The 18,560-nt window shown below is 39.0% G+C and overlaps 1 protein-coding gene across 1 annotated transcript in view; it reads right to left on the reverse strand.

The window, feature by feature from the left end:
- b4galnt4a (beta-1,4-N-acetyl-galactosaminyl transferase 4a) overlaps positions 1 to 18,560 on the reverse strand; it is a 156,268-nt gene that overhangs the window by 20,702 nt on the left and 117,006 nt on the right. The window contains exon 8 of the mRNA XM_026176454.1: positions 5,557 to 5,635. Coding sequence (XP_026032239.1) covers positions 5,557 to 5,635 — 79 coding nt within the window. The remainder of the gene's footprint in view (positions 1 to 5,556; positions 5,636 to 18,560) is intronic.

The following is an 18,560-nucleotide window of genomic DNA, read 5'->3' on the forward strand; positions in this document are numbered from 1 at the left end:
TTTTTCTGCATAATTCATCATACAAAATGTAATCAAATGGAAAAGTCCCTTTTTAAAACTTGTTTTATTAGTTTTAATCTTTTAACTTTATGCATCAAGCAAAAATTGAATTATATGTAACATTCTCTGACTGGAAGAAATTTGTTTAATATTTAAACCTATTTTCTGCACATTCCAGCACATAAAATATATATATATATGTATATTTGTGTTTACACTCACTCTTTCAAATAGATGCAAGTAAAACACAGCAGAAAATAAATAAAGTCAAAGACTAGCGGTCCTGTTGCTCTATTTTCACCTGTAAAGCAAGAGTAGGTAGGCGGAGGTTTGCCCTGGTGCAGGTGTGCTGCAGCGGTCAGTGGAAGGATACGGCAGTTTCTCTGTGAGTTTCCCATTGCGTTGTAGCGCACTCGGTGCTTGTTTGGAAGTTTAGGGGTTTTTTTTCGCTGTACAAAGAAGTTTTCTTCCCACGCAGTGAACAGCGGACGCTAATGTTTTTGTCACTTTTTATGGAATCAAACTCAAAGTAAGGTCAGTACTTCCGCGCTTTAAACGCTGCACGCTCATACTCTCTCCTGCACTGGATATATTATCCATTGTTGATCTGCACACAGCCGTTGTCACGAACGGCGCACTCGCTTACGTCACTGTCGTGAGACATTCTCGCAAAAAAATCGCGGTTTTAGTAACCGTTAACGCGTTACTGCCCATCTCTGGTGATGACAAGATGAAAGTCAACATACAAGACAGGAAGAGAGATACGAAGATTAGCTCTGCTAACAGCTTTAATTCCCACTGAGCTTACCCCATGTAAGTGACTGTCCAGAGGTTTTAGTAACGAGACTGACAGTGAGAATAATAATTGGCTATACAGTTCGATTTTCCCAATCATGAGAAAGATAAACGATTCCCACAGAGGAATGTACATCGTGCAATTTTAATCCTCATAAGGAGCAAGAATCACCCTGCAATCATTTAAGTTGTACTTACATGCATTCATACTGTCTTCTTGAGAATAAGACAAATACCATGGGAGTGTTATGATCCCAAGCAATTAAAGACTGTCAGTGTGGTAAATATTATATTGATGTTCTCAATTTTTCCATAAATTCATATGCACTAAATGATTTCTTGGAGTGAAGATGCCAAAAGCTGAAATGTGTTCTGATTGCAATATGGTGGCTTGCACAATGAGGCAAATAACAATTATTAGAGTACTGAATTTGCTGGAAAAACACAAAACAAGAAATTAATTTGATTTACATCAGGAATCTCAAAATTAATGTCCTATTTAAAAAGAGAAATGTAAATATACACATGGGACAAAAAGGATATAAGAAAAAGCTTTAAAATGTATTTGAAATGGTAAAAAGGAGTGAAAGCTTCAAACCAAACTCAAATAAGAAATTGTAAGAAAAGACACACGCAGCAACAGTTTGCTTGGACTGCAGATTTATATGGCGAAGAGAAGTCATAAGCCAGACATTGAGAGGCCTGCATGTGCTTGTGTGATGGTTGTGCCTCTGAATAAATGCAGAATGTGCAGAGTTTGGGTTGACGGGTGTGTGCAGACATGGGCGTGTGTGTTAACTGGTGGGCACTAAATTCCTGCATTGAAATGCCTCACCCCAGCCTGACCATAAACTTGCCATTGCTAATTAAGGCGTGACTTTCTTCTCTTCCTTTCCCTGCGACTCTTTCTCTCAATCATAGCATTTAATGACCAAAGCTTTCCTTCATTCTGTCACAGTGCTAGCAATAGATGTTTTCCATTAGGCGAGTGGAAAGGTTCTGTGTTTTACTGACAAAGATCCAGATGGTAATTAGGAAAGTTAATGAAACTGCTGCTCACTAAATCATCTGTCATATCGCACGTTCCATTTAAAAAATCCATCACTTTAAAAAACATTTATCTGAAGGAAAACACAGAGGCAGGTACGCACAGATTGCACAGGAAATAGTCACTTGAAATGTGGGTTGGTAATGTGTCTACTTACTCTAACAAGTTAACAGTCTCTTGAGATATTGTCCTGCTCTTCCTAAACACAAAGTTGTTTCCACCCCCTTGAGGAACGAATAGTGAATTCTGAACCTGTCTCTTCCTGTCTCTAATGCTGTTTATGTTCCACCTCCCTGCAGCTATTTTCCCTAAATCGTACCCACAATGAAATGGAAGGATGCCAACACAGGCAAAACAAGGATTTTCTCTCTTATTTTCTAACCAAAATAGAACGTTCAGATTGTGCTTGTGTATTATTCACTATTTACTCCACCTCATTTCTTCAGAGGAATCGCTACTAGAGAAATAAATTCCCCAGAGGAACGAGTCCACCTTTGGCCATACAATCGCCGCTTCCCACAGAACATAGGAGAAAGAGCTGTGAATCCACGCTATCTGTTGTTTAACAAATGAGCGCCTGGGTTCCAGTGGATTTATGTGAGTCCTGGGCTTATGCTGTTCTAGGATGGTCACGGTAAATCTGCTATTTTTGTCAAGGTGTGAAATGTATTCCACAGTTAAATCACACACAGGGGCCTTCTTAAGACAGTGTACCAGACACACCACACATACACACAACTACACATACATTCCTCCACACAATCTTGAGCTCCTGCATAACTTTTATGTGCTTCATTAAATTGTTTCTACTAGTAGAAACCCACATTGACAGCCTCATGGGTAGTTGGCTAACAGGCAGAAAAAGAAAGAACAAGAAATGGAAAGAGAGAGATGGATTTCCATGTGGCCTTGATTCATTAGTAGATACAGTCACATTACCTGTATGTGGATGACTGGCAAAGTCTGTTAAGAAAGAATACCATAAGGCAGGGGTCCCCAACCTTTTTTCGGTCCGGTTTATGCCCGACAATATTTTCACGGACCGGCCTTTAAGGTGTCGCAGATAAATACAACAAAATAAAACTAGTACCGGTACCAAAAAAAAGAAGATTTATTATATATAACACATGTGAAAAGACCCAGGAAAACCGAGTTAACGATAAAAACGATAACAAAATAACGCTGAAAACCTTAAACATTTCACACCTGAGCCTCAACTCTCGCGGCCCGGTACCAAACGACTCACGGACCGGTACCGGTCCGAGGCCCGGGGGTTGGGGACCGCTGCCATAAAGTATAGAAATACTTCAGATAAGGGCTTTCAGCACATACCGTTTATACATTCTTCTTACTTTTTCTTCATATTTCAGGTCAAATTTATTTCTCCTCATCTTTCATTTTACTTTCATTTTACATCATCTACATCTACCGTCTAATGCCTAATTCTATTACCATTTTGTTCCCCTTCTTCCACTTTGCAGTAGGCTGATCTCCAAGTAATGGTCAATACCATTACTTAATCTCCTCTAATACATGAAATCAAGAAAGAAATAACCTTGTCTCTGTTGTCCTTTGTATGCTGCTAGAGGTAACCACAACTAGACATAGCCACAGCATTCTGCAGATTAGCTTTAAATCATATACTATACATGTTTTGAAGATGGTGTAATTAACATTTCATATAAAACAAAAAAAAAAAATTATGTGTAATGCCCTAGAGAACACTGTGAGAAACTAATAGGATTTTCTTTATAGCTCCTTGCAAATAGCTATGATATAGTTGCTTGGATAGGGTATTCTCTTTTTACTCTTGTACTAGAGTCTGCCTGCTGCTGGAGTTACCTCAACCTTTTGATCTACGCCAGGTATGAGGATAACATATTGTTGATTCCTGCAGTCGCTGGGCGGCAATGACAGTCATCCCTCTAGGGATTATTTGGTGCACTGCGAGGGTTGGCTAACTGTTGCAGGCATAAATGAAGGTCCATTAAAGTGTTTAACAGTCCACTTTTTTTCCTTTCCCACTTTCTTTAAAGCAGTGGATTAGTGCGGTATATTTACAGTTCACAGAAGTTTGGCCAAAGGAGAAAAAAAACCCGACTGTGAAAATCAAATTAAAGCCAAGTGGAGAAACAGTTCTGCATCAGGCTATACCCCATTTAAGTTAGAACCCCTGGCAGCAACGGCACGGCGGCCTGCTTGCCACCATTGTCTGACACAAAATGACAGCACAGTGAGGAGATGCAACTCATGCTATCTAAACAACACCCCTGCCTGATTCCTGGAAATAGCAATTAATTACTCAGCTAATTTAAAGCAGCACCATGCTTGTCCTTAACAGCGGAATAATAGGACTAAACACATTAGAAGAATGAACAAGCTTAAAATATCTCCACAATGCATACATAACACTATACATTGATGGATCCCTTTGCAGAGGCACATATTTCTTCAATTTACGAGTAGCAGTCAGTAGCCCAGTAAAAAGGACAACACTGTATTTCTGCAGATTTAACTGAAATATTCTCCACTATTCTCACTGTCAACTCAGTGGCAGCATATTCATAACACACTCACATCAATGACCCAAAACATCCCACAGAACCTGTATAGTACTGTGACCTGCCAATAATGGATAACTTAACTGCTTGTGTGAAATATTGCCAGTAGACTGAAAAAAGGAGAGATCAGAGTACAATACTGTACTTTATGAGCACCATTCGGTAACATTGGTGTACTAGTGTTTGCCATTGCTAGCAAATGTGGTAATGATTAGCAAAATGGGAAGTGATTACCTTTTTTCTTTAAATAGAAACTAAAAATATGACAGGACAGTAAAGTATACAATCATGCAGAAAGTAACAAAATTGATTTAGTAAAGGAAAGCAACCAGAGGCTACAGAAAGAGAAAGAAGCGCAAAAAAATAAAACAAATTGTTAACCTTGAGGGTAAAAAAAACCCAACTTCTATTTAAGAAGAGTTCAACTCCAAGAGTACAGCTGCTGTTCTTCCTCTTATAATGGTCACCATGATGAAGATAACCTGAGGCTTATTAAAAGATTCATTCCATACGCACACAGCAGTGATCTCTTTTTATCATCCGCCTTCCTACTCAAAGTACAAGCTCACACGAGGCGTATGGGCTCTCGTTTGAAACTTCATCTCGAAATTAAGCCTCACTCATCTCTTTGCTTCGCCTGAGGTGCAAAAAAACCAGTGAGTGAGAAATGGTGCAGAGCAGAATCAAAGTGAAAGAAGCACAGAGCAAAGATGCAAAGAAAGGAAAAGCTGAAGAGTGATGACAGATGGAGGACTGGAAAGAGAACAGTTAGAGAGATTTTATGTGAGTGAAGGCTTTATGCCTTTTAGGAAAAGCCAGTGCACCAACAAGCTGGGCATGTATTGGATAAAGTTGTAGTTAAAGTGGACAGATGAATACACTGAAAGACTAAGAAATGCAAAGTAATACACAGTAAAGGAGGTGAAGGTTAGCTTTCGCCTTCAAACATTTCCTTTCATTCTTTATCTATTCAGTCACTACTCTGACACTGTTAAACACAGGGTACAAGTTAAAACTAAATGGAAATGTTCCTGTCAAAGGGCAAGGTTTTCACCAGACAACTGAAGCAATTTTCATACACATTTGTGTATTTGTGAGGAAAAAGATGTACTCAGAGAGGCAAAACCACAGAAGCGGGGTAGGTACACTTACCCCAACCTCTACGTGATCCGAGCCCTTGTCATCCTGCTTGTGGAGAATCTCAAAGTAGTATCGTCTGGATGAGATCAGACTAGAGGGGAAACAAGGAAAGAGCAATTATTATTATTAGATATTGAACATTACATATATATATATATATATATATATATATATATATATATATATATATATATATATATATAGGGTCAATCTATCTAAAATATGCTGTCCTACAGGCAAGAAGGCAAAAAAAATGGCAGTAAGCCACAATCTAAAAATCCTCATTTCCTGAATTAATCACGATCGATGCTGTGCATTAATTAATATTTTGCTCTTATGCAGGCTCCAGTATTTCTCTGAAACTCCTGGCTAGGCTAAGTAGAGGACTGATTTAAAGTTTTACTGGGTATATTTTTTCTTACAATGTGATAATGCAATATTTCAGTTTTAAAAACACTTCATGGATAACAGGCCTCCAACTGTTACTGCGTGGGAGACACCAAAACACTGCTGAACACATCATTACCCCTCAAAACACACATGCACATTAGTGTCATCATGCATATGTATCTATGCGTGGACTGTGATAAGTATTTCCTCCTATGATTTCTGGTGTTATCTGCAGTCATCTCCACCATTTTTGTGTCGTGTGATTTGCTCAGATCTTTCTTTGTTTCTGTTTCCTGTGACTATTTTCTTTGATGTTTTCCCTTCCTTTTCTTCTGTCTCCCGTTTGTCTCCTAACACAAATACAAACTGATTTTCTTTGATGAAGTCTTTGTTTTGAATTGAAAATAGCCTGACAAAAGCAGGACGGATGTGATTTTAAAAAATATAAGGGAAAAGCAAAAGGAAATAATTTTGTTATATGTGATTCTTGACACTATACCCAAGAGGAATCATGATAAGGATGCACAGATACTTCCGAGGAGGTAAGACAGGTTCTTAGAAGCCAGCTGAATGGCTGGAATAAGATCCAAGCCATCAATATATATGACCCACTGATCAGCAGATACACAACTGGAATACAAAAATAATAATAATAATAAAATGGTCGCAGGAGGAGACAGATGCCACTGACATCAAGACACGGATACTCCTCACAACGCACTGAGATCTCCACCTGAAGTCCAACACCCTGAGGCTCTATGAACAATGGAAAGAGGGAGAGCGAGCATTAGTGAGTGTCAGAGCCACTATTCAGGATGAAATATGGATGCATCCATAAATACATCACGAAGATAGTCCCCTGAGATGAGCTGCTCCAAGAGTGTCTCAAGCAGCTGAAGACATAACAGGAACAGGAAGAGGAATGGCTTTGTGGAAAACCAAACTGCATGGGGTGTACCAATGACAGACAGAGGAAGTGACTGACATAAAGAAATCCTACCACTCGCTAGAGAAAGCCTGCCTAATGGACAGCACAGAGTATTTGATCATGCGAGTAGAAGAACAAACTAAGGATCAGATCCATGGAGGCTTCAGTAGCCATAGCAGACAGAACCAAGGTTGCAGATTGTGCAAAGGTACCCCGGAGATTATCCAACACATTGTAGCAGGGTGTAAGATGCAAGCTGGGACAGTGTACAGGAATATTTGTGGCTCATATGAACTAAAAGTCCTAAAGCGTCCATGGGAGACACTGACAGAAGTGGTTGAGAAGAACAGGGTTAAGATCTTATGGACATGCTGCTCAACCAATCAGACATAGGACCAGAGGCCTATACTTGTGATAGATCTCTGGAGACTAAATCTCCAAAAAGTTGATTCTGTTCATCTGGACGTAGCGTTTTGTGGGAGAAACGTTTCGTCACTCATCCATGTGACTTCTTCAGTCTCAGCTGACTGCAGGTTTCCCCAGTCTTATAAACAGTACATTTGCATAATGACTGAAACCAGCCCACTGAAGGAAAAATGGGCTGGGAGGTCAGTTCCTTAATCTTAATTATGCAAATTCTCATGACCATTGATCAACAACCACTGACCAAAACCCTGCAGACTAAAGTGATCTCAGTGGTAACAGCAGCATTAGGAGCTGTGACCACCCCCAAACTGGAAGACTGGCTCCAGCACAACATCAGAAGGCAAGAATTTGATGCACAGTATCCAAAGTCTCATCAGTGTATCAGTTTGTCCAGGTATCTGGACAAGAATTTATACATATATGTTTAATTTTGATCTAAACGTTGCCCTACTGTAGAGCTATAATTGAAACAACATGTCTTGGTTGAATTTAGGTGGAATTGAGCATATATTTTACAATTTAAAACACCCCTTAACAGTTAGACTGTGTGTGTGTGTGTTTTCATTTCTGATGTTGTTGACCGAGTTGAAAGAAAAGGACAAAAGCTGAAGGAGGATGGTCACGTGTCCCCCCCCTCCCCATGCATAAACGCCGCTGCATCATCCGGCTGCCCAGCTTTCTGTAACCAATAAATCATTGCAGGTGCACGGGAGCAGTGACAGTGTGCTAAGGTCACTCTCTCATGAATAGGGAATATCTCTCTGTGCTGCTGCTAAAATGGCACTCAGAAAAGTAAGTGCCACTTTCAGCTTTTGGAACCCTGCTTGCCCTCTCCCAAACGATTCAAACATCACTCCATTCATAACCCCGTGATTTACGCTGAGCTGTGATTAAAATCCAAAGACAAATCTTATATTTAACTCACCGCTGTTAAAACACAGTGAAAAGACCCATCATGGTTAATGTTAGATATGCAGCAGGATTGAGTAATTGAGACTTGAGAAGAGACCAGTAGGCAATAAACAGTGAAGGATATCACATGAAACTATTACAATCAGACACCAGTTTTAAAAAGGGGAATTTATTAGAGAAACTAATCTCCCTGTCCTAATTCTACCAAATATCATTTTTGGTTAACACATGCCATCTTTTATTTTCCCCTGACCAACCTGGCTTACTAATCAATTTTTTGGACTTTTAGCATATCCACTTCACATCTGTGCCCAAACAACTTGAGATCATTTTAGAGAATATGATCCTATTTCCCGAACCTTCATTAGATTGTCTACTTAAGCCTATAATCTGACTCGATCTGGGGGATAATTTAATATGAGAACAGAGAGGATGCAGCCTGCCGCCACAATATTTCTGTATTACATTGATTAAAGATATGAAGGACAATCACATTAAAATAAAAGCTGAATACAACATACTACTGCCTGTCAACGTTTGACATCTCTTTCCTTTAGCTCCACTCTTACAGATGCAAGCCTATTCACGGCACACTTGTCCGGCACAGGTTTGCTTCCCTTACTAGTTAAAAGAAGCTAGAAAAACCAAACACACAGAGAGACAGCAGATAAAACTATAACTGAAACAAAGGCAAAGTAAGACAAAGAAAAAAAAAACGTATCACACAGGGAAGCAAATAATGGAAAAATATGAAGAGAGCAGAACATTAAGTTTTATTCACGTACTTTTCTGTCCCTTGTTTATCTATTCCCTTTATAACTTCACAGTCATTTTGTAGGCCATTTCACATTTGATTTGTGTAATTTTGTTCCACTGTTCGTATATTTGTTTACCCATGAGAGAATAACTGTTGGCAGCTTTCGGCTTATAGCTATTTCCTGTTTTAAACTTTACATAAATTTGTATCTTTGCCTTGTTTCTGTTTTCAGTCTGGTGTGAAAAATATGAAGATTTTTTTTTTGGGGGGGGGGGGGGGGAATAAAGAACCGGAAAAAGATTTGAATCAAGAATAAGTCTTCAAAAATGAATATGACAAATTATGATGAAAAGAATTTGAGATACTTCAAAGTGTTTTATAAAACTGAAAGAACGCAACAAAAGATGGAGAATGAGAAAGGCAAACAAAAGAGCATAGAGGAACAGTGTAGGAGGACTGGTCACACCAATCGTGATGGATGATGAGGCAGGCTCCGGACGAAAGAGATGAAGTGACAAAGACACAGACGGAAAGAAAGATGAAGAAGAAGCGATAAATAGCAAATGAACTGAAAGAAAAAAACCCACAGGGAATTATAAATGATTTTTTGAAGGAAAAAATACATTACAGTGAATACCACTGATCACTGATCGCATCCTGCCAGAAAAGAAAAGGGGAAAAACATTAAAGAACAAGTGAAGGGCAAATGAGAGATTTAAGAGGAAAGAATAACTATTAGTGTGTGACTCAGAGGATGAGTAGAGGACACAAAACAGCAGTCTAATTGCCTGACTAATTGGGGTCTTTGTTTCCAGTTTCCCTTCATTGGGCTGAATGGATAGCGAGACAAAGAAACTTGACTTGGCTGGATAACAGAAGAACAGACTGTTGAAGATAAATACAGAGAATATCTTGAGTGCCTGCCGGGTATCTGCTACCTTTAAAGTATAAAATATTTATTTGCCATGAAATGTATAGAAAATCCTCTCACAGAATCGTACAGAAAAGTGTTGGACCAAAGAAATACTCTCACACCAGCAGACTGACAAACACACACACTCAGAATTACTGATCTGGTTTGCAGTGAGCAGAAGTGAAGTGAAATAAAGGCAGTATACTGTCCTCCCCTGGTTAATACCCGTCCTTCTTCTCCTATTGTGAAATCATGACACACTCTCCAATCTGCCAATGGCCACGGCAATTTCCTGATTCTACTTTTTCAATATCTCTTCTCTTTTTCAAACTCAATTTCTCATTACGCTATCTGACTGTCACCCTGTCCCCATCTCTCTCCCTTGCCCGATTCCTCCCTCTCTAATACCCACAGGTGGCCTTTAAAAAAAAAGACCCTTCTCGGTGAGTACACTTCTTTAAACTACATTAATGATACCAGTGTTTAGAGCTGCCCCAAGGAGGCCCACAAACTTCACTTTTCTCTCCTTGCGCTCTCCCCTCTTCATTCCATTTCTCATACATTCCTCTAATCCATCAGAGAGCTATCGCGCTGCTCTTCCCTGCAGCCTCAATAAATCCTCTTTCTTCCATCCCCTCCCTTCGCTCTGCCCCTCTCCGTTCTCCTTCATCCCCATCCTCTTTCCCCATCTCTCGCTCCCTCTCTTTTTCGTGTCCGTCACTTCTTTCTGGCTCTTCTCACAGAGTCTCCTTTTCCTTTATCTACCACATCCAATTCCCCCATATGTAATTATCTAATACAACATTATAGCATTACTTTCTCCAGTGCCTTCCTCCCCCCCGTCCATGTGAAGAAAAAAAAAATAACTACTGGTGGGAGTATTTGTGCTGCGCTAAAGCAGATGCTTTTTTGATCACAATGAAGTGCAACTATAATTATTACACTGCATCAAGGTAAATCTATAGAACATGTACAAGTGACTGAAAATTTATCTGCAGCTAAAAGATATACACGGATAATTCGTGTGATATTTTATGCCGTTTTTTTGTAAAGTCACAGTACCCACTATTTTAGTGCCATAAACACTCATTAATGCACCAAACATGCTTTAATCCACACATTAAAAAAAACTACTTTAAAAAAATCTACCATTTGTTGAGCAGTGCAGCAGCCTGGCTGTTTCAGAGATGCTCTGATCCTGGCCACACTGACTTGGATCTCATCAAAACCGTTGAGGTCTTTAAACTGACACACATTGCCTGAACCCAACTGAGTGTTCTCTTTATGTCTAATAAATGCCAGATATTTCTCATCTGTTTTAATATTCATGAACGACTTTCACAGAGTTTCACATACTCAGAAAAAGAGTACAAGAAGATCAAACACTGATTCCTGCCTCACCTTGGCACACCTGGCCAACTGTTAACCTGTTAAAAGTGTCAAGTTTTCAGTTTCCAGTGTAGAAACCATCTGACAAGCACTCTATATAGAGCTGACACCTTTAAGCACAGTTGGATTCAGTTTATTAACAGGATTTCATAGCAAAACAAAAAATATATATATTTAAAAAAACTAATGTGCTAATGATGTGTCAGAATTCTTTTCTAAATACTGATCTCTTCTTATCACATGCTGAAAGATCCTGGATATTCCAGTCAATTTCCAAACAGCTTACATGTCACTTTGCTGGCTGCTCAGTATGTAAAGTTAGACTAACCTCACCCTTCATCAACATGACTGTCGGTCGCACTCCTGCATTACTGCCAATCAGATGTTAGTTTCTGCAGTTTTACACAGCTCAAAGTACATCAACACCCGAAATTCATTCTGATCAAACCTAAGCCACTGCACACTTGAACAGAAAGAAACTCTCGAGCAGAGATTTGCATCTCAGCAGGCTCCCGTCACTCATAGAAACAGATGGTGGAGTAAAGGCCCGAGGGAGGAAAGCAGGACAGAGAAGTCACGGCAGATTGTTGGCAAACAGCTTCATTCTAGTTCAACTGTTACAGGGTATCAGCCAATTACTATCAGCAGAAAGAGGTTAGAAGGTCCTCACACGCAACCAGGGCCATATGTGCACACAAGGAAACAGAGGTCACTTACATACAAAAAAAATAAAATAAAAATACTAAGAGATCCCAACTGGAATCAACATCGAGTGTCTTAACGAGGCAGCAATTTTGGAGTGATATAGCAGCAATTTATAGTTTTGATTGCTGTCGTACTTCCTAATATGAAATTGAAATTGAACAAAGGTTCAATTTGGCTGAAATCTGGTGACCATGAAGGTCAGAGCATATCATTCAAATCTTTTTTATACTTATCAAACCATTCAGGAACTCTGCTTCAGCCATCCTGGATAATACCACTCCCATCAGGTTAAAAATGCTTCACAGGAAAATGGTAATCACTCATAACATTCTTTTATTGATTTTCAGTAATACGTCCCTCGATGGGCAAAAATGGATCAAAACCACGCCAGAAAAAAGTCTTTCAGAGCATATCATGAAAGCCAGAAGATGCAATGCTCAGCTCGTGTGCGCGCTAAATCTGTATTCCTATGATGTCATGTGCAAAAATCTCTACACTTTCCTCTCTCAAAGTACTAAAATCTCTTCACCAGCTAATAGCCAACAGTGCTTAAATGATTCAATTATAGATACTGAGAGATCCCATAGAGAAATAACTGGTCATTCTCCACTAGGTTTCACACAGTGTTGCTGCAAAAGGTGCAGTGGACTCTCTCCTCCCAGTTACTATCAGTCCTTGAGGTTCTTTACCAAGTCATGCATATAAACAAAACAAAACAAAACTATTGAAATAGAAGTAAAAATGCAAAGGAAGAAGAAAAAAGGTGGTAAAGAAGAAGTAAAAACAAAAAATCCATCACATGTCACATGTGTACTCACACAAACTGAAGAACAGATCCATGTGTCTTTGGAAGATTTGAGTGTGAATGGCATTTGGAGCTTATGAATTGAATACTGCTCCTTCTAAATGCCAAATGTGGTATCACAGACAACCTTAGAATCATTTTCGACCTTTGCTTCTCATCACATCACTGCCAAAGTTCAGAAACAACCATTTCTGATTCGAGGCATTACAGACTGAAGGAAACGATTCTCAGCATTCTGCATTCAACAGAAGGTTCGCACTAAAAGTTAAGGAAACAGTCAGTGTGCCAGGGGCTGGTTCTGTGACCCAGCGTTTTCTGTTATTTTTTATTGTTGATTTCTTATGTTAATATTATGTTAAAATCATGTCCTGTTCTTAAGTTAAGGGTAGAGTTGAGTTGTTTTGTATTAGTTATTTCAAAACTTTAAGTTCTATTATTATTATTATTAGTTTGTCTTTGTTAAGTTTTAGTCTGGTTTATGTTTTTTCTATGTTCCCCTTGTGTGTCTCTCCTCTGTGTCCCTCTCTCTCTCTTACTCCCTCTGTCTCGTGTCAAGCTTGCGTGTCCCAGTTCATGTCTCTCCATGTTTCCTGTTTTATTTTGAAAGTATTGTTTCTCTCTATTCAGTGTGCTTAGTTATACTCTTCCCCTGTGCATCATTATGTTCGTTTGTGTTAGCTGTGTCTCCCCATGTGTTTCCACTTTCCTCATTACCCTTATGTGTATTTAATCTGTGTGTTTACATTCAGTCTTTGTCAGGTCGTCGGTTTGGTTTCATGTCTAGCCACACCATGTCTCAGAGTTCTTCTTACTGATCACGTTCATGTTCAGTTTATTTCATAGTTCCATAGTCGCATGTAGCTGTTTAGTTCCACGTCCTTGTCTCTCATCCCAGTTTTCATAGTTTATTAGTTATTACCCAGTTTAGGTTTTCAGCATTTTCAGCCAAATAAACGGCTCGCCTTTTGTTTAAACCATACTTTGTTTCTCCAGTGTCTGCATTTGGGTCCACTTTCTCACTCCCACACAGACTGTGGCACAGTGTTTGATTCAATTTTTGCAATGGAACTTTTACTTTAACTGAAAAATTTCAAACTGAAAAAATGTAAATACTTTAACAAATTAAATAAAAATACAAATCACAAAAAGCAAAAACTAAATGCACCAAAAATTAAGTGAAACTTTTTTTTCACATCAAAACCACATATAATAAATATACACATAACCTTTTTCAGTTCTTTTCAGCGTACAACTACCTCTTCACACTGTTGTATTTGTATTACAATACCTGTTCTGAACTTCTTAAATTTTGTCCCTGAAACTAATAAAAACTGAACTTTTTCAAAGAAATACCGTGAAATACCCCAAATATGCAAATCTACTCTGGAAACTAATAAACTAACTGAAAAGAAAAATTCTAATTCAATGAAAAAAAAAAATCAAAGCAATAATAACTTGTGGTGCTGGCAAGATTTTTTTCAGCAATTAAAATGATATTCCGATTCAGCAATACTGCCACATACAGATTTACAAAAGCAAAGAAATGGATGAGCCAGACTAGCAGCACAATAGCTCCCAATAAAAAGGAACACAATAAGGCACCACGTTTTGGAAATGTGCAAATGCAAATGCAAAAAAAAGTACATGTCTGAAAATAGGATAATAAACTCATGTGACTAAAGGTGGTGAGTTAGGGTGGTGAGTATCTTTTATGATCCATTGGGTTTGGGCAGTGCATCAATGCTTGTGTATCTCCTGGAGGGCAGGAAAATCACCTCTGAAGTGCGTTGCATTCCTCTACGGTGCAGTTTTTGTACAAGATGATACAGCAGCACAGCAGGATGCTTTCAATGGAACTGAGAATGCTGGAGCTCACGCTAAATTTCTCCAGGTGCCAGAGGTTGTACAGGGGTTGTTGAGTCTTCCTCATCATATTATTGGTGTGCATGTGGACCGTTTGGGATCCTCTGTGATGGTCATCTGAGGTTCTGTTAATGTAAACGGGGTCATGCTCTCTCCTTGTCTGCTTGAAATCCACGATCAGCTACTTGGTCTTATTAACACTGAGGGCAAAGTTTTCTTGGTTATCAAGAAACCATTGTGTCAGATGGCTGATCATCCATGGTTATACCCATCATACTACTTCTAATCTTCAACTAATTGCCAATCACGTTCCAATTTGAGAGCCAAAAAATGTTCTAAAATCGAGCAGAGCAGCAGCCCAGCTCGGTCTGAATTCAGGATGGTTCAACTTATAGAATTTTAATAAATGTCAATCACGCCCTGGTGTTGTGTGTGCAGCCTGAGGCTCTGTTAGCGGTTTCAGAGAGACGAGATAGTGTTGACAGGGTTATCCGAGTTCCTTATCTGACTACTTCACTGTCACTCATCAAGCTGTTGTGACAGCACCTAGCAGGCACTGCCAAACTATCAATTCACAGCAGAGGCGGAGACAGATAAAAAATTATCTCAAATTGACACTGTTATTCGATTAAAAGTCAAAACAACATATTCTGCTGGCATCAGAAAAAAAAAGTTTTTTGTGCTTCTTACTTTGATTTGATGTTTTTAAAGTTTGATTTTAAATGCACAGAAATGTAACAACAAAATATGTTCTATGTTTAGTGTCATTTGATTAAACACAGTAGAGCACTGCTGACTCAGATTCTGGTGTTGAAACTCCCCGAGTGTATACCAAGAGGAGGAAAACACCCTGGATGGATCACCATCACAGGCAGAAAACGAGAGAACCTGCGGAAAATCCACCAAGACTCTGCAAGAACATGCAAACTTGACACAGAAAGAGCCTAAACAGCAGAACCTTCTTTCTGTAAGGCAGAAAATGAATGTGGGGACATATTAAAGAAACTGGAGCTGTCAAATGTTTTCTATTGTTCTTCACAAATAAAAGAGTAGCTGTCAAATGATGATCAAATATTATTTATATTGTGTTCCAAAAAACGAGCATGTCACCAGAAATCTAAAAATTGGTTTTTGTGGTGGTACTATAATTCATTTGATGATATGCTTACACAAATCCTTACTTGGATCTATTTCAATGAGGAACTAAAAAGTGTCTTGAAAGCAAGGAAAGGGCTGAAAGAGAATATCAACACCCTCTATTTTCAAATTTTAATAAGCTTAATCATATTAACCACAAATACACCCACTCACTAATAGCATGAGTCATCACCTCCAGGAGTTGATAGCCAGGTGGTGTAGATGACTGTGGATGACATCTATTAAAACTGCCACCTAGGATGAACTTCCACACTTCATGGCAACAGGAAGGCCAACATGTGAGAAATACATCATTCCAGCTGGTCTTTGAACTGCGTGCACACAGAGAAAGCATTCCTACTTCTTCCCCTTTTACTGCTTTTAATTCAATGTTGCACTGTTATTGTCACTATGACACGAGGTTCAGCAAGAGAGAAAGAGTGGACCACAAAAAACGAGCAACAAACGTGAGCGATCCTTGAAGGGAAAGATGTGGCAGATGAAAGCACGTTATCCAAGATGACTACATGTTTGATTTGATCTGTTTTATGTGTGCCTGTCCATCTATTTAAATATGCTTAACTCTGTGGATGTACGTTTTCTAGTTGCAGTTGCCTCTGATTGCATTGTATGGAGACCTCCAACAGCCAAGTGAAGAGTTTAAAGTGAACCTCTCAACAACAATATGTTTCATTCTCTGACAATATGATTCAGCCCTGCAGCAGCCATTAGTCACTGTTCACTCAACTCTACTACAATCTGCTGTACAGGTCCAATGAACCAAGACATATAAATAACCACAGTCCAGAGTGTGAAAAAAACGAAACAACCTTGCTAACGTAGGAGTGTCTGTGTTTCACTCTGCTCTCCTCTGTTCAATTACATTTCTGACGGCTGCTCTCTGTTTGGCTCCGTTCTGCTCTGTACTGTTTGACTCTTTTAGACTCCATTTTAATATAGCGCTGTCTCATTCCATCTAGTTCTGAGCCCACTATGAATAAAACCAAGAACAGCAGCAGTGTGAGAGCTGTTTTAAATTGCAGTTTTGATTAAGGCTTTGTGCAGAACTTAGCTATGGCAGAATGAAGTCTGTAAATAGGCTCAAATGGCCCTGAACTTATTCTCCAATAACAAATTGTACAAGAAGATCAGGCTGACAAGGGCCTCATGTGTAATGACTTATAATTTTCGCAGTGCCCATCTACGAAATTGAGTGTAATAAAAACCCGGGAACACTGAAATCATTTAGTTTTGTTCGATTATTCCTTGATTTTATCAGGTTTACAGATCTTTGAAATTACCAGGTTATAAAATCTAATGAGCGATAATAACAGCTGCTCACGTCGTCTCTTTTTTTTAAATAAAAAATAGACGGAAAGCGATATGTTATTCGCTTCTGCACTGCTAATTTGCTCATTTCAATTCCATCCCATCTAATTTGAAGAATACCTTCTTATGAAGGCATGGCAATTAATCCTTCTGCACAGATTTGCCACGTTTGGGAGGATATCCTGCCACAAACAGATCGAGTGCAATGGTGTGTGAGGGATGCAAGTTGCACGGGGCAGCACAGGGAACATGCGGAAAATGACAAATTAATTTTGTTTTGCTTTGAGGTCCCACAATAAAGCCATTAGCTGCAGAGCAGACTTTCAAATGGTGCAGTATTTAACAAGCACATTCACATTAATGCAGACAGGCCTGTATTTTTTTGCATGCAAAAGTATGAACATGTTCTCTGATGTACACCCACACATGAAATAGCAAAACCGATTTTGTATAATTATATTGAAACTGACTTTCATGTCCTCTTTGACATGGCTCCTCTAAAGCAAGTGAAAGTGAGCAGCTATAAAATCAAAATAGATTTGACTTCAGTTATCAAGCTTAAAAGCGCACAATTTTCAACTTGCTTCATGTCTGGGACGAACAAAATAAATAAATAAATAATGACATGACAGAGAAATCATAAATCACTTTACACATCAAGGCCAGGAAACATTAAACGCTTTCGGAGAGGTAGATGAAGGCAACAACTGCTGTGTGTTAATCATCGTTATATCAGATTTCATTGGGATAGACAATGCGCAGTCCAGCCTTGTTCTCTTGAACACTTCCCCTTGACTGGCATAAGTTAAAAAAAATAACGACAACACACCCAAAATACTTTTAAGCAGATGCAAAATACATTCACACGCAGAAACACAGTAACAGGTCACAAAACTTGAAGTGTCACACTCAAATTCCTCTGCTGCACAACCTTTTTAATGTTCCTGTCATAATCTGCCTTCACGCTTGGTTGCTTTGTTGTTGTCTTGTTATTGTGGGAGACTGCAATATACTTGTCAGACAGGAAAAGAAAATAGAAAAACTTTCAACCGCATCCTTCTGTCTCTTCTTCCATTTCATTTTTGTCACCTCTTTGCTCTCCCTCGTAGGCTGGTGAGCTTTCCGTGCTAACCAGACCCAGTTAATCCTACGCACAGAGATAAAGTAACACTTGCACATACAACATTCATGAATAAAAAGGACTTCAGCATTATGATTTGGTTTTATCCCGTCACAAAAACAACCTACACATAACAAACCTGCCAAAAAACAAAAGCACGTAGGCACAAACCGTGACGATAACCTACCAAAACCTCCAAAGCAAACACAATTTAAAAGCACACACACTGAGGTGTTACGTATGTGTAACTTCCAGCCAAGAACCACACTACCACTTTTTTGTCATGAAGACCTGGAATAAGAACAGACTGTACAAACACACAAGAGACTAAACTGTGTGCGT

Source organism: Astatotilapia calliptera, chromosome 7 (assembly GCF_900246225.1).
Source record: "Astatotilapia calliptera chromosome 7, fAstCal1.2, whole genome shotgun sequence".
In the NCBI taxonomy this organism is placed as follows: Eukaryota; Metazoa; Chordata; class Actinopteri; order Cichliformes; family Cichlidae; genus Astatotilapia; species Astatotilapia calliptera.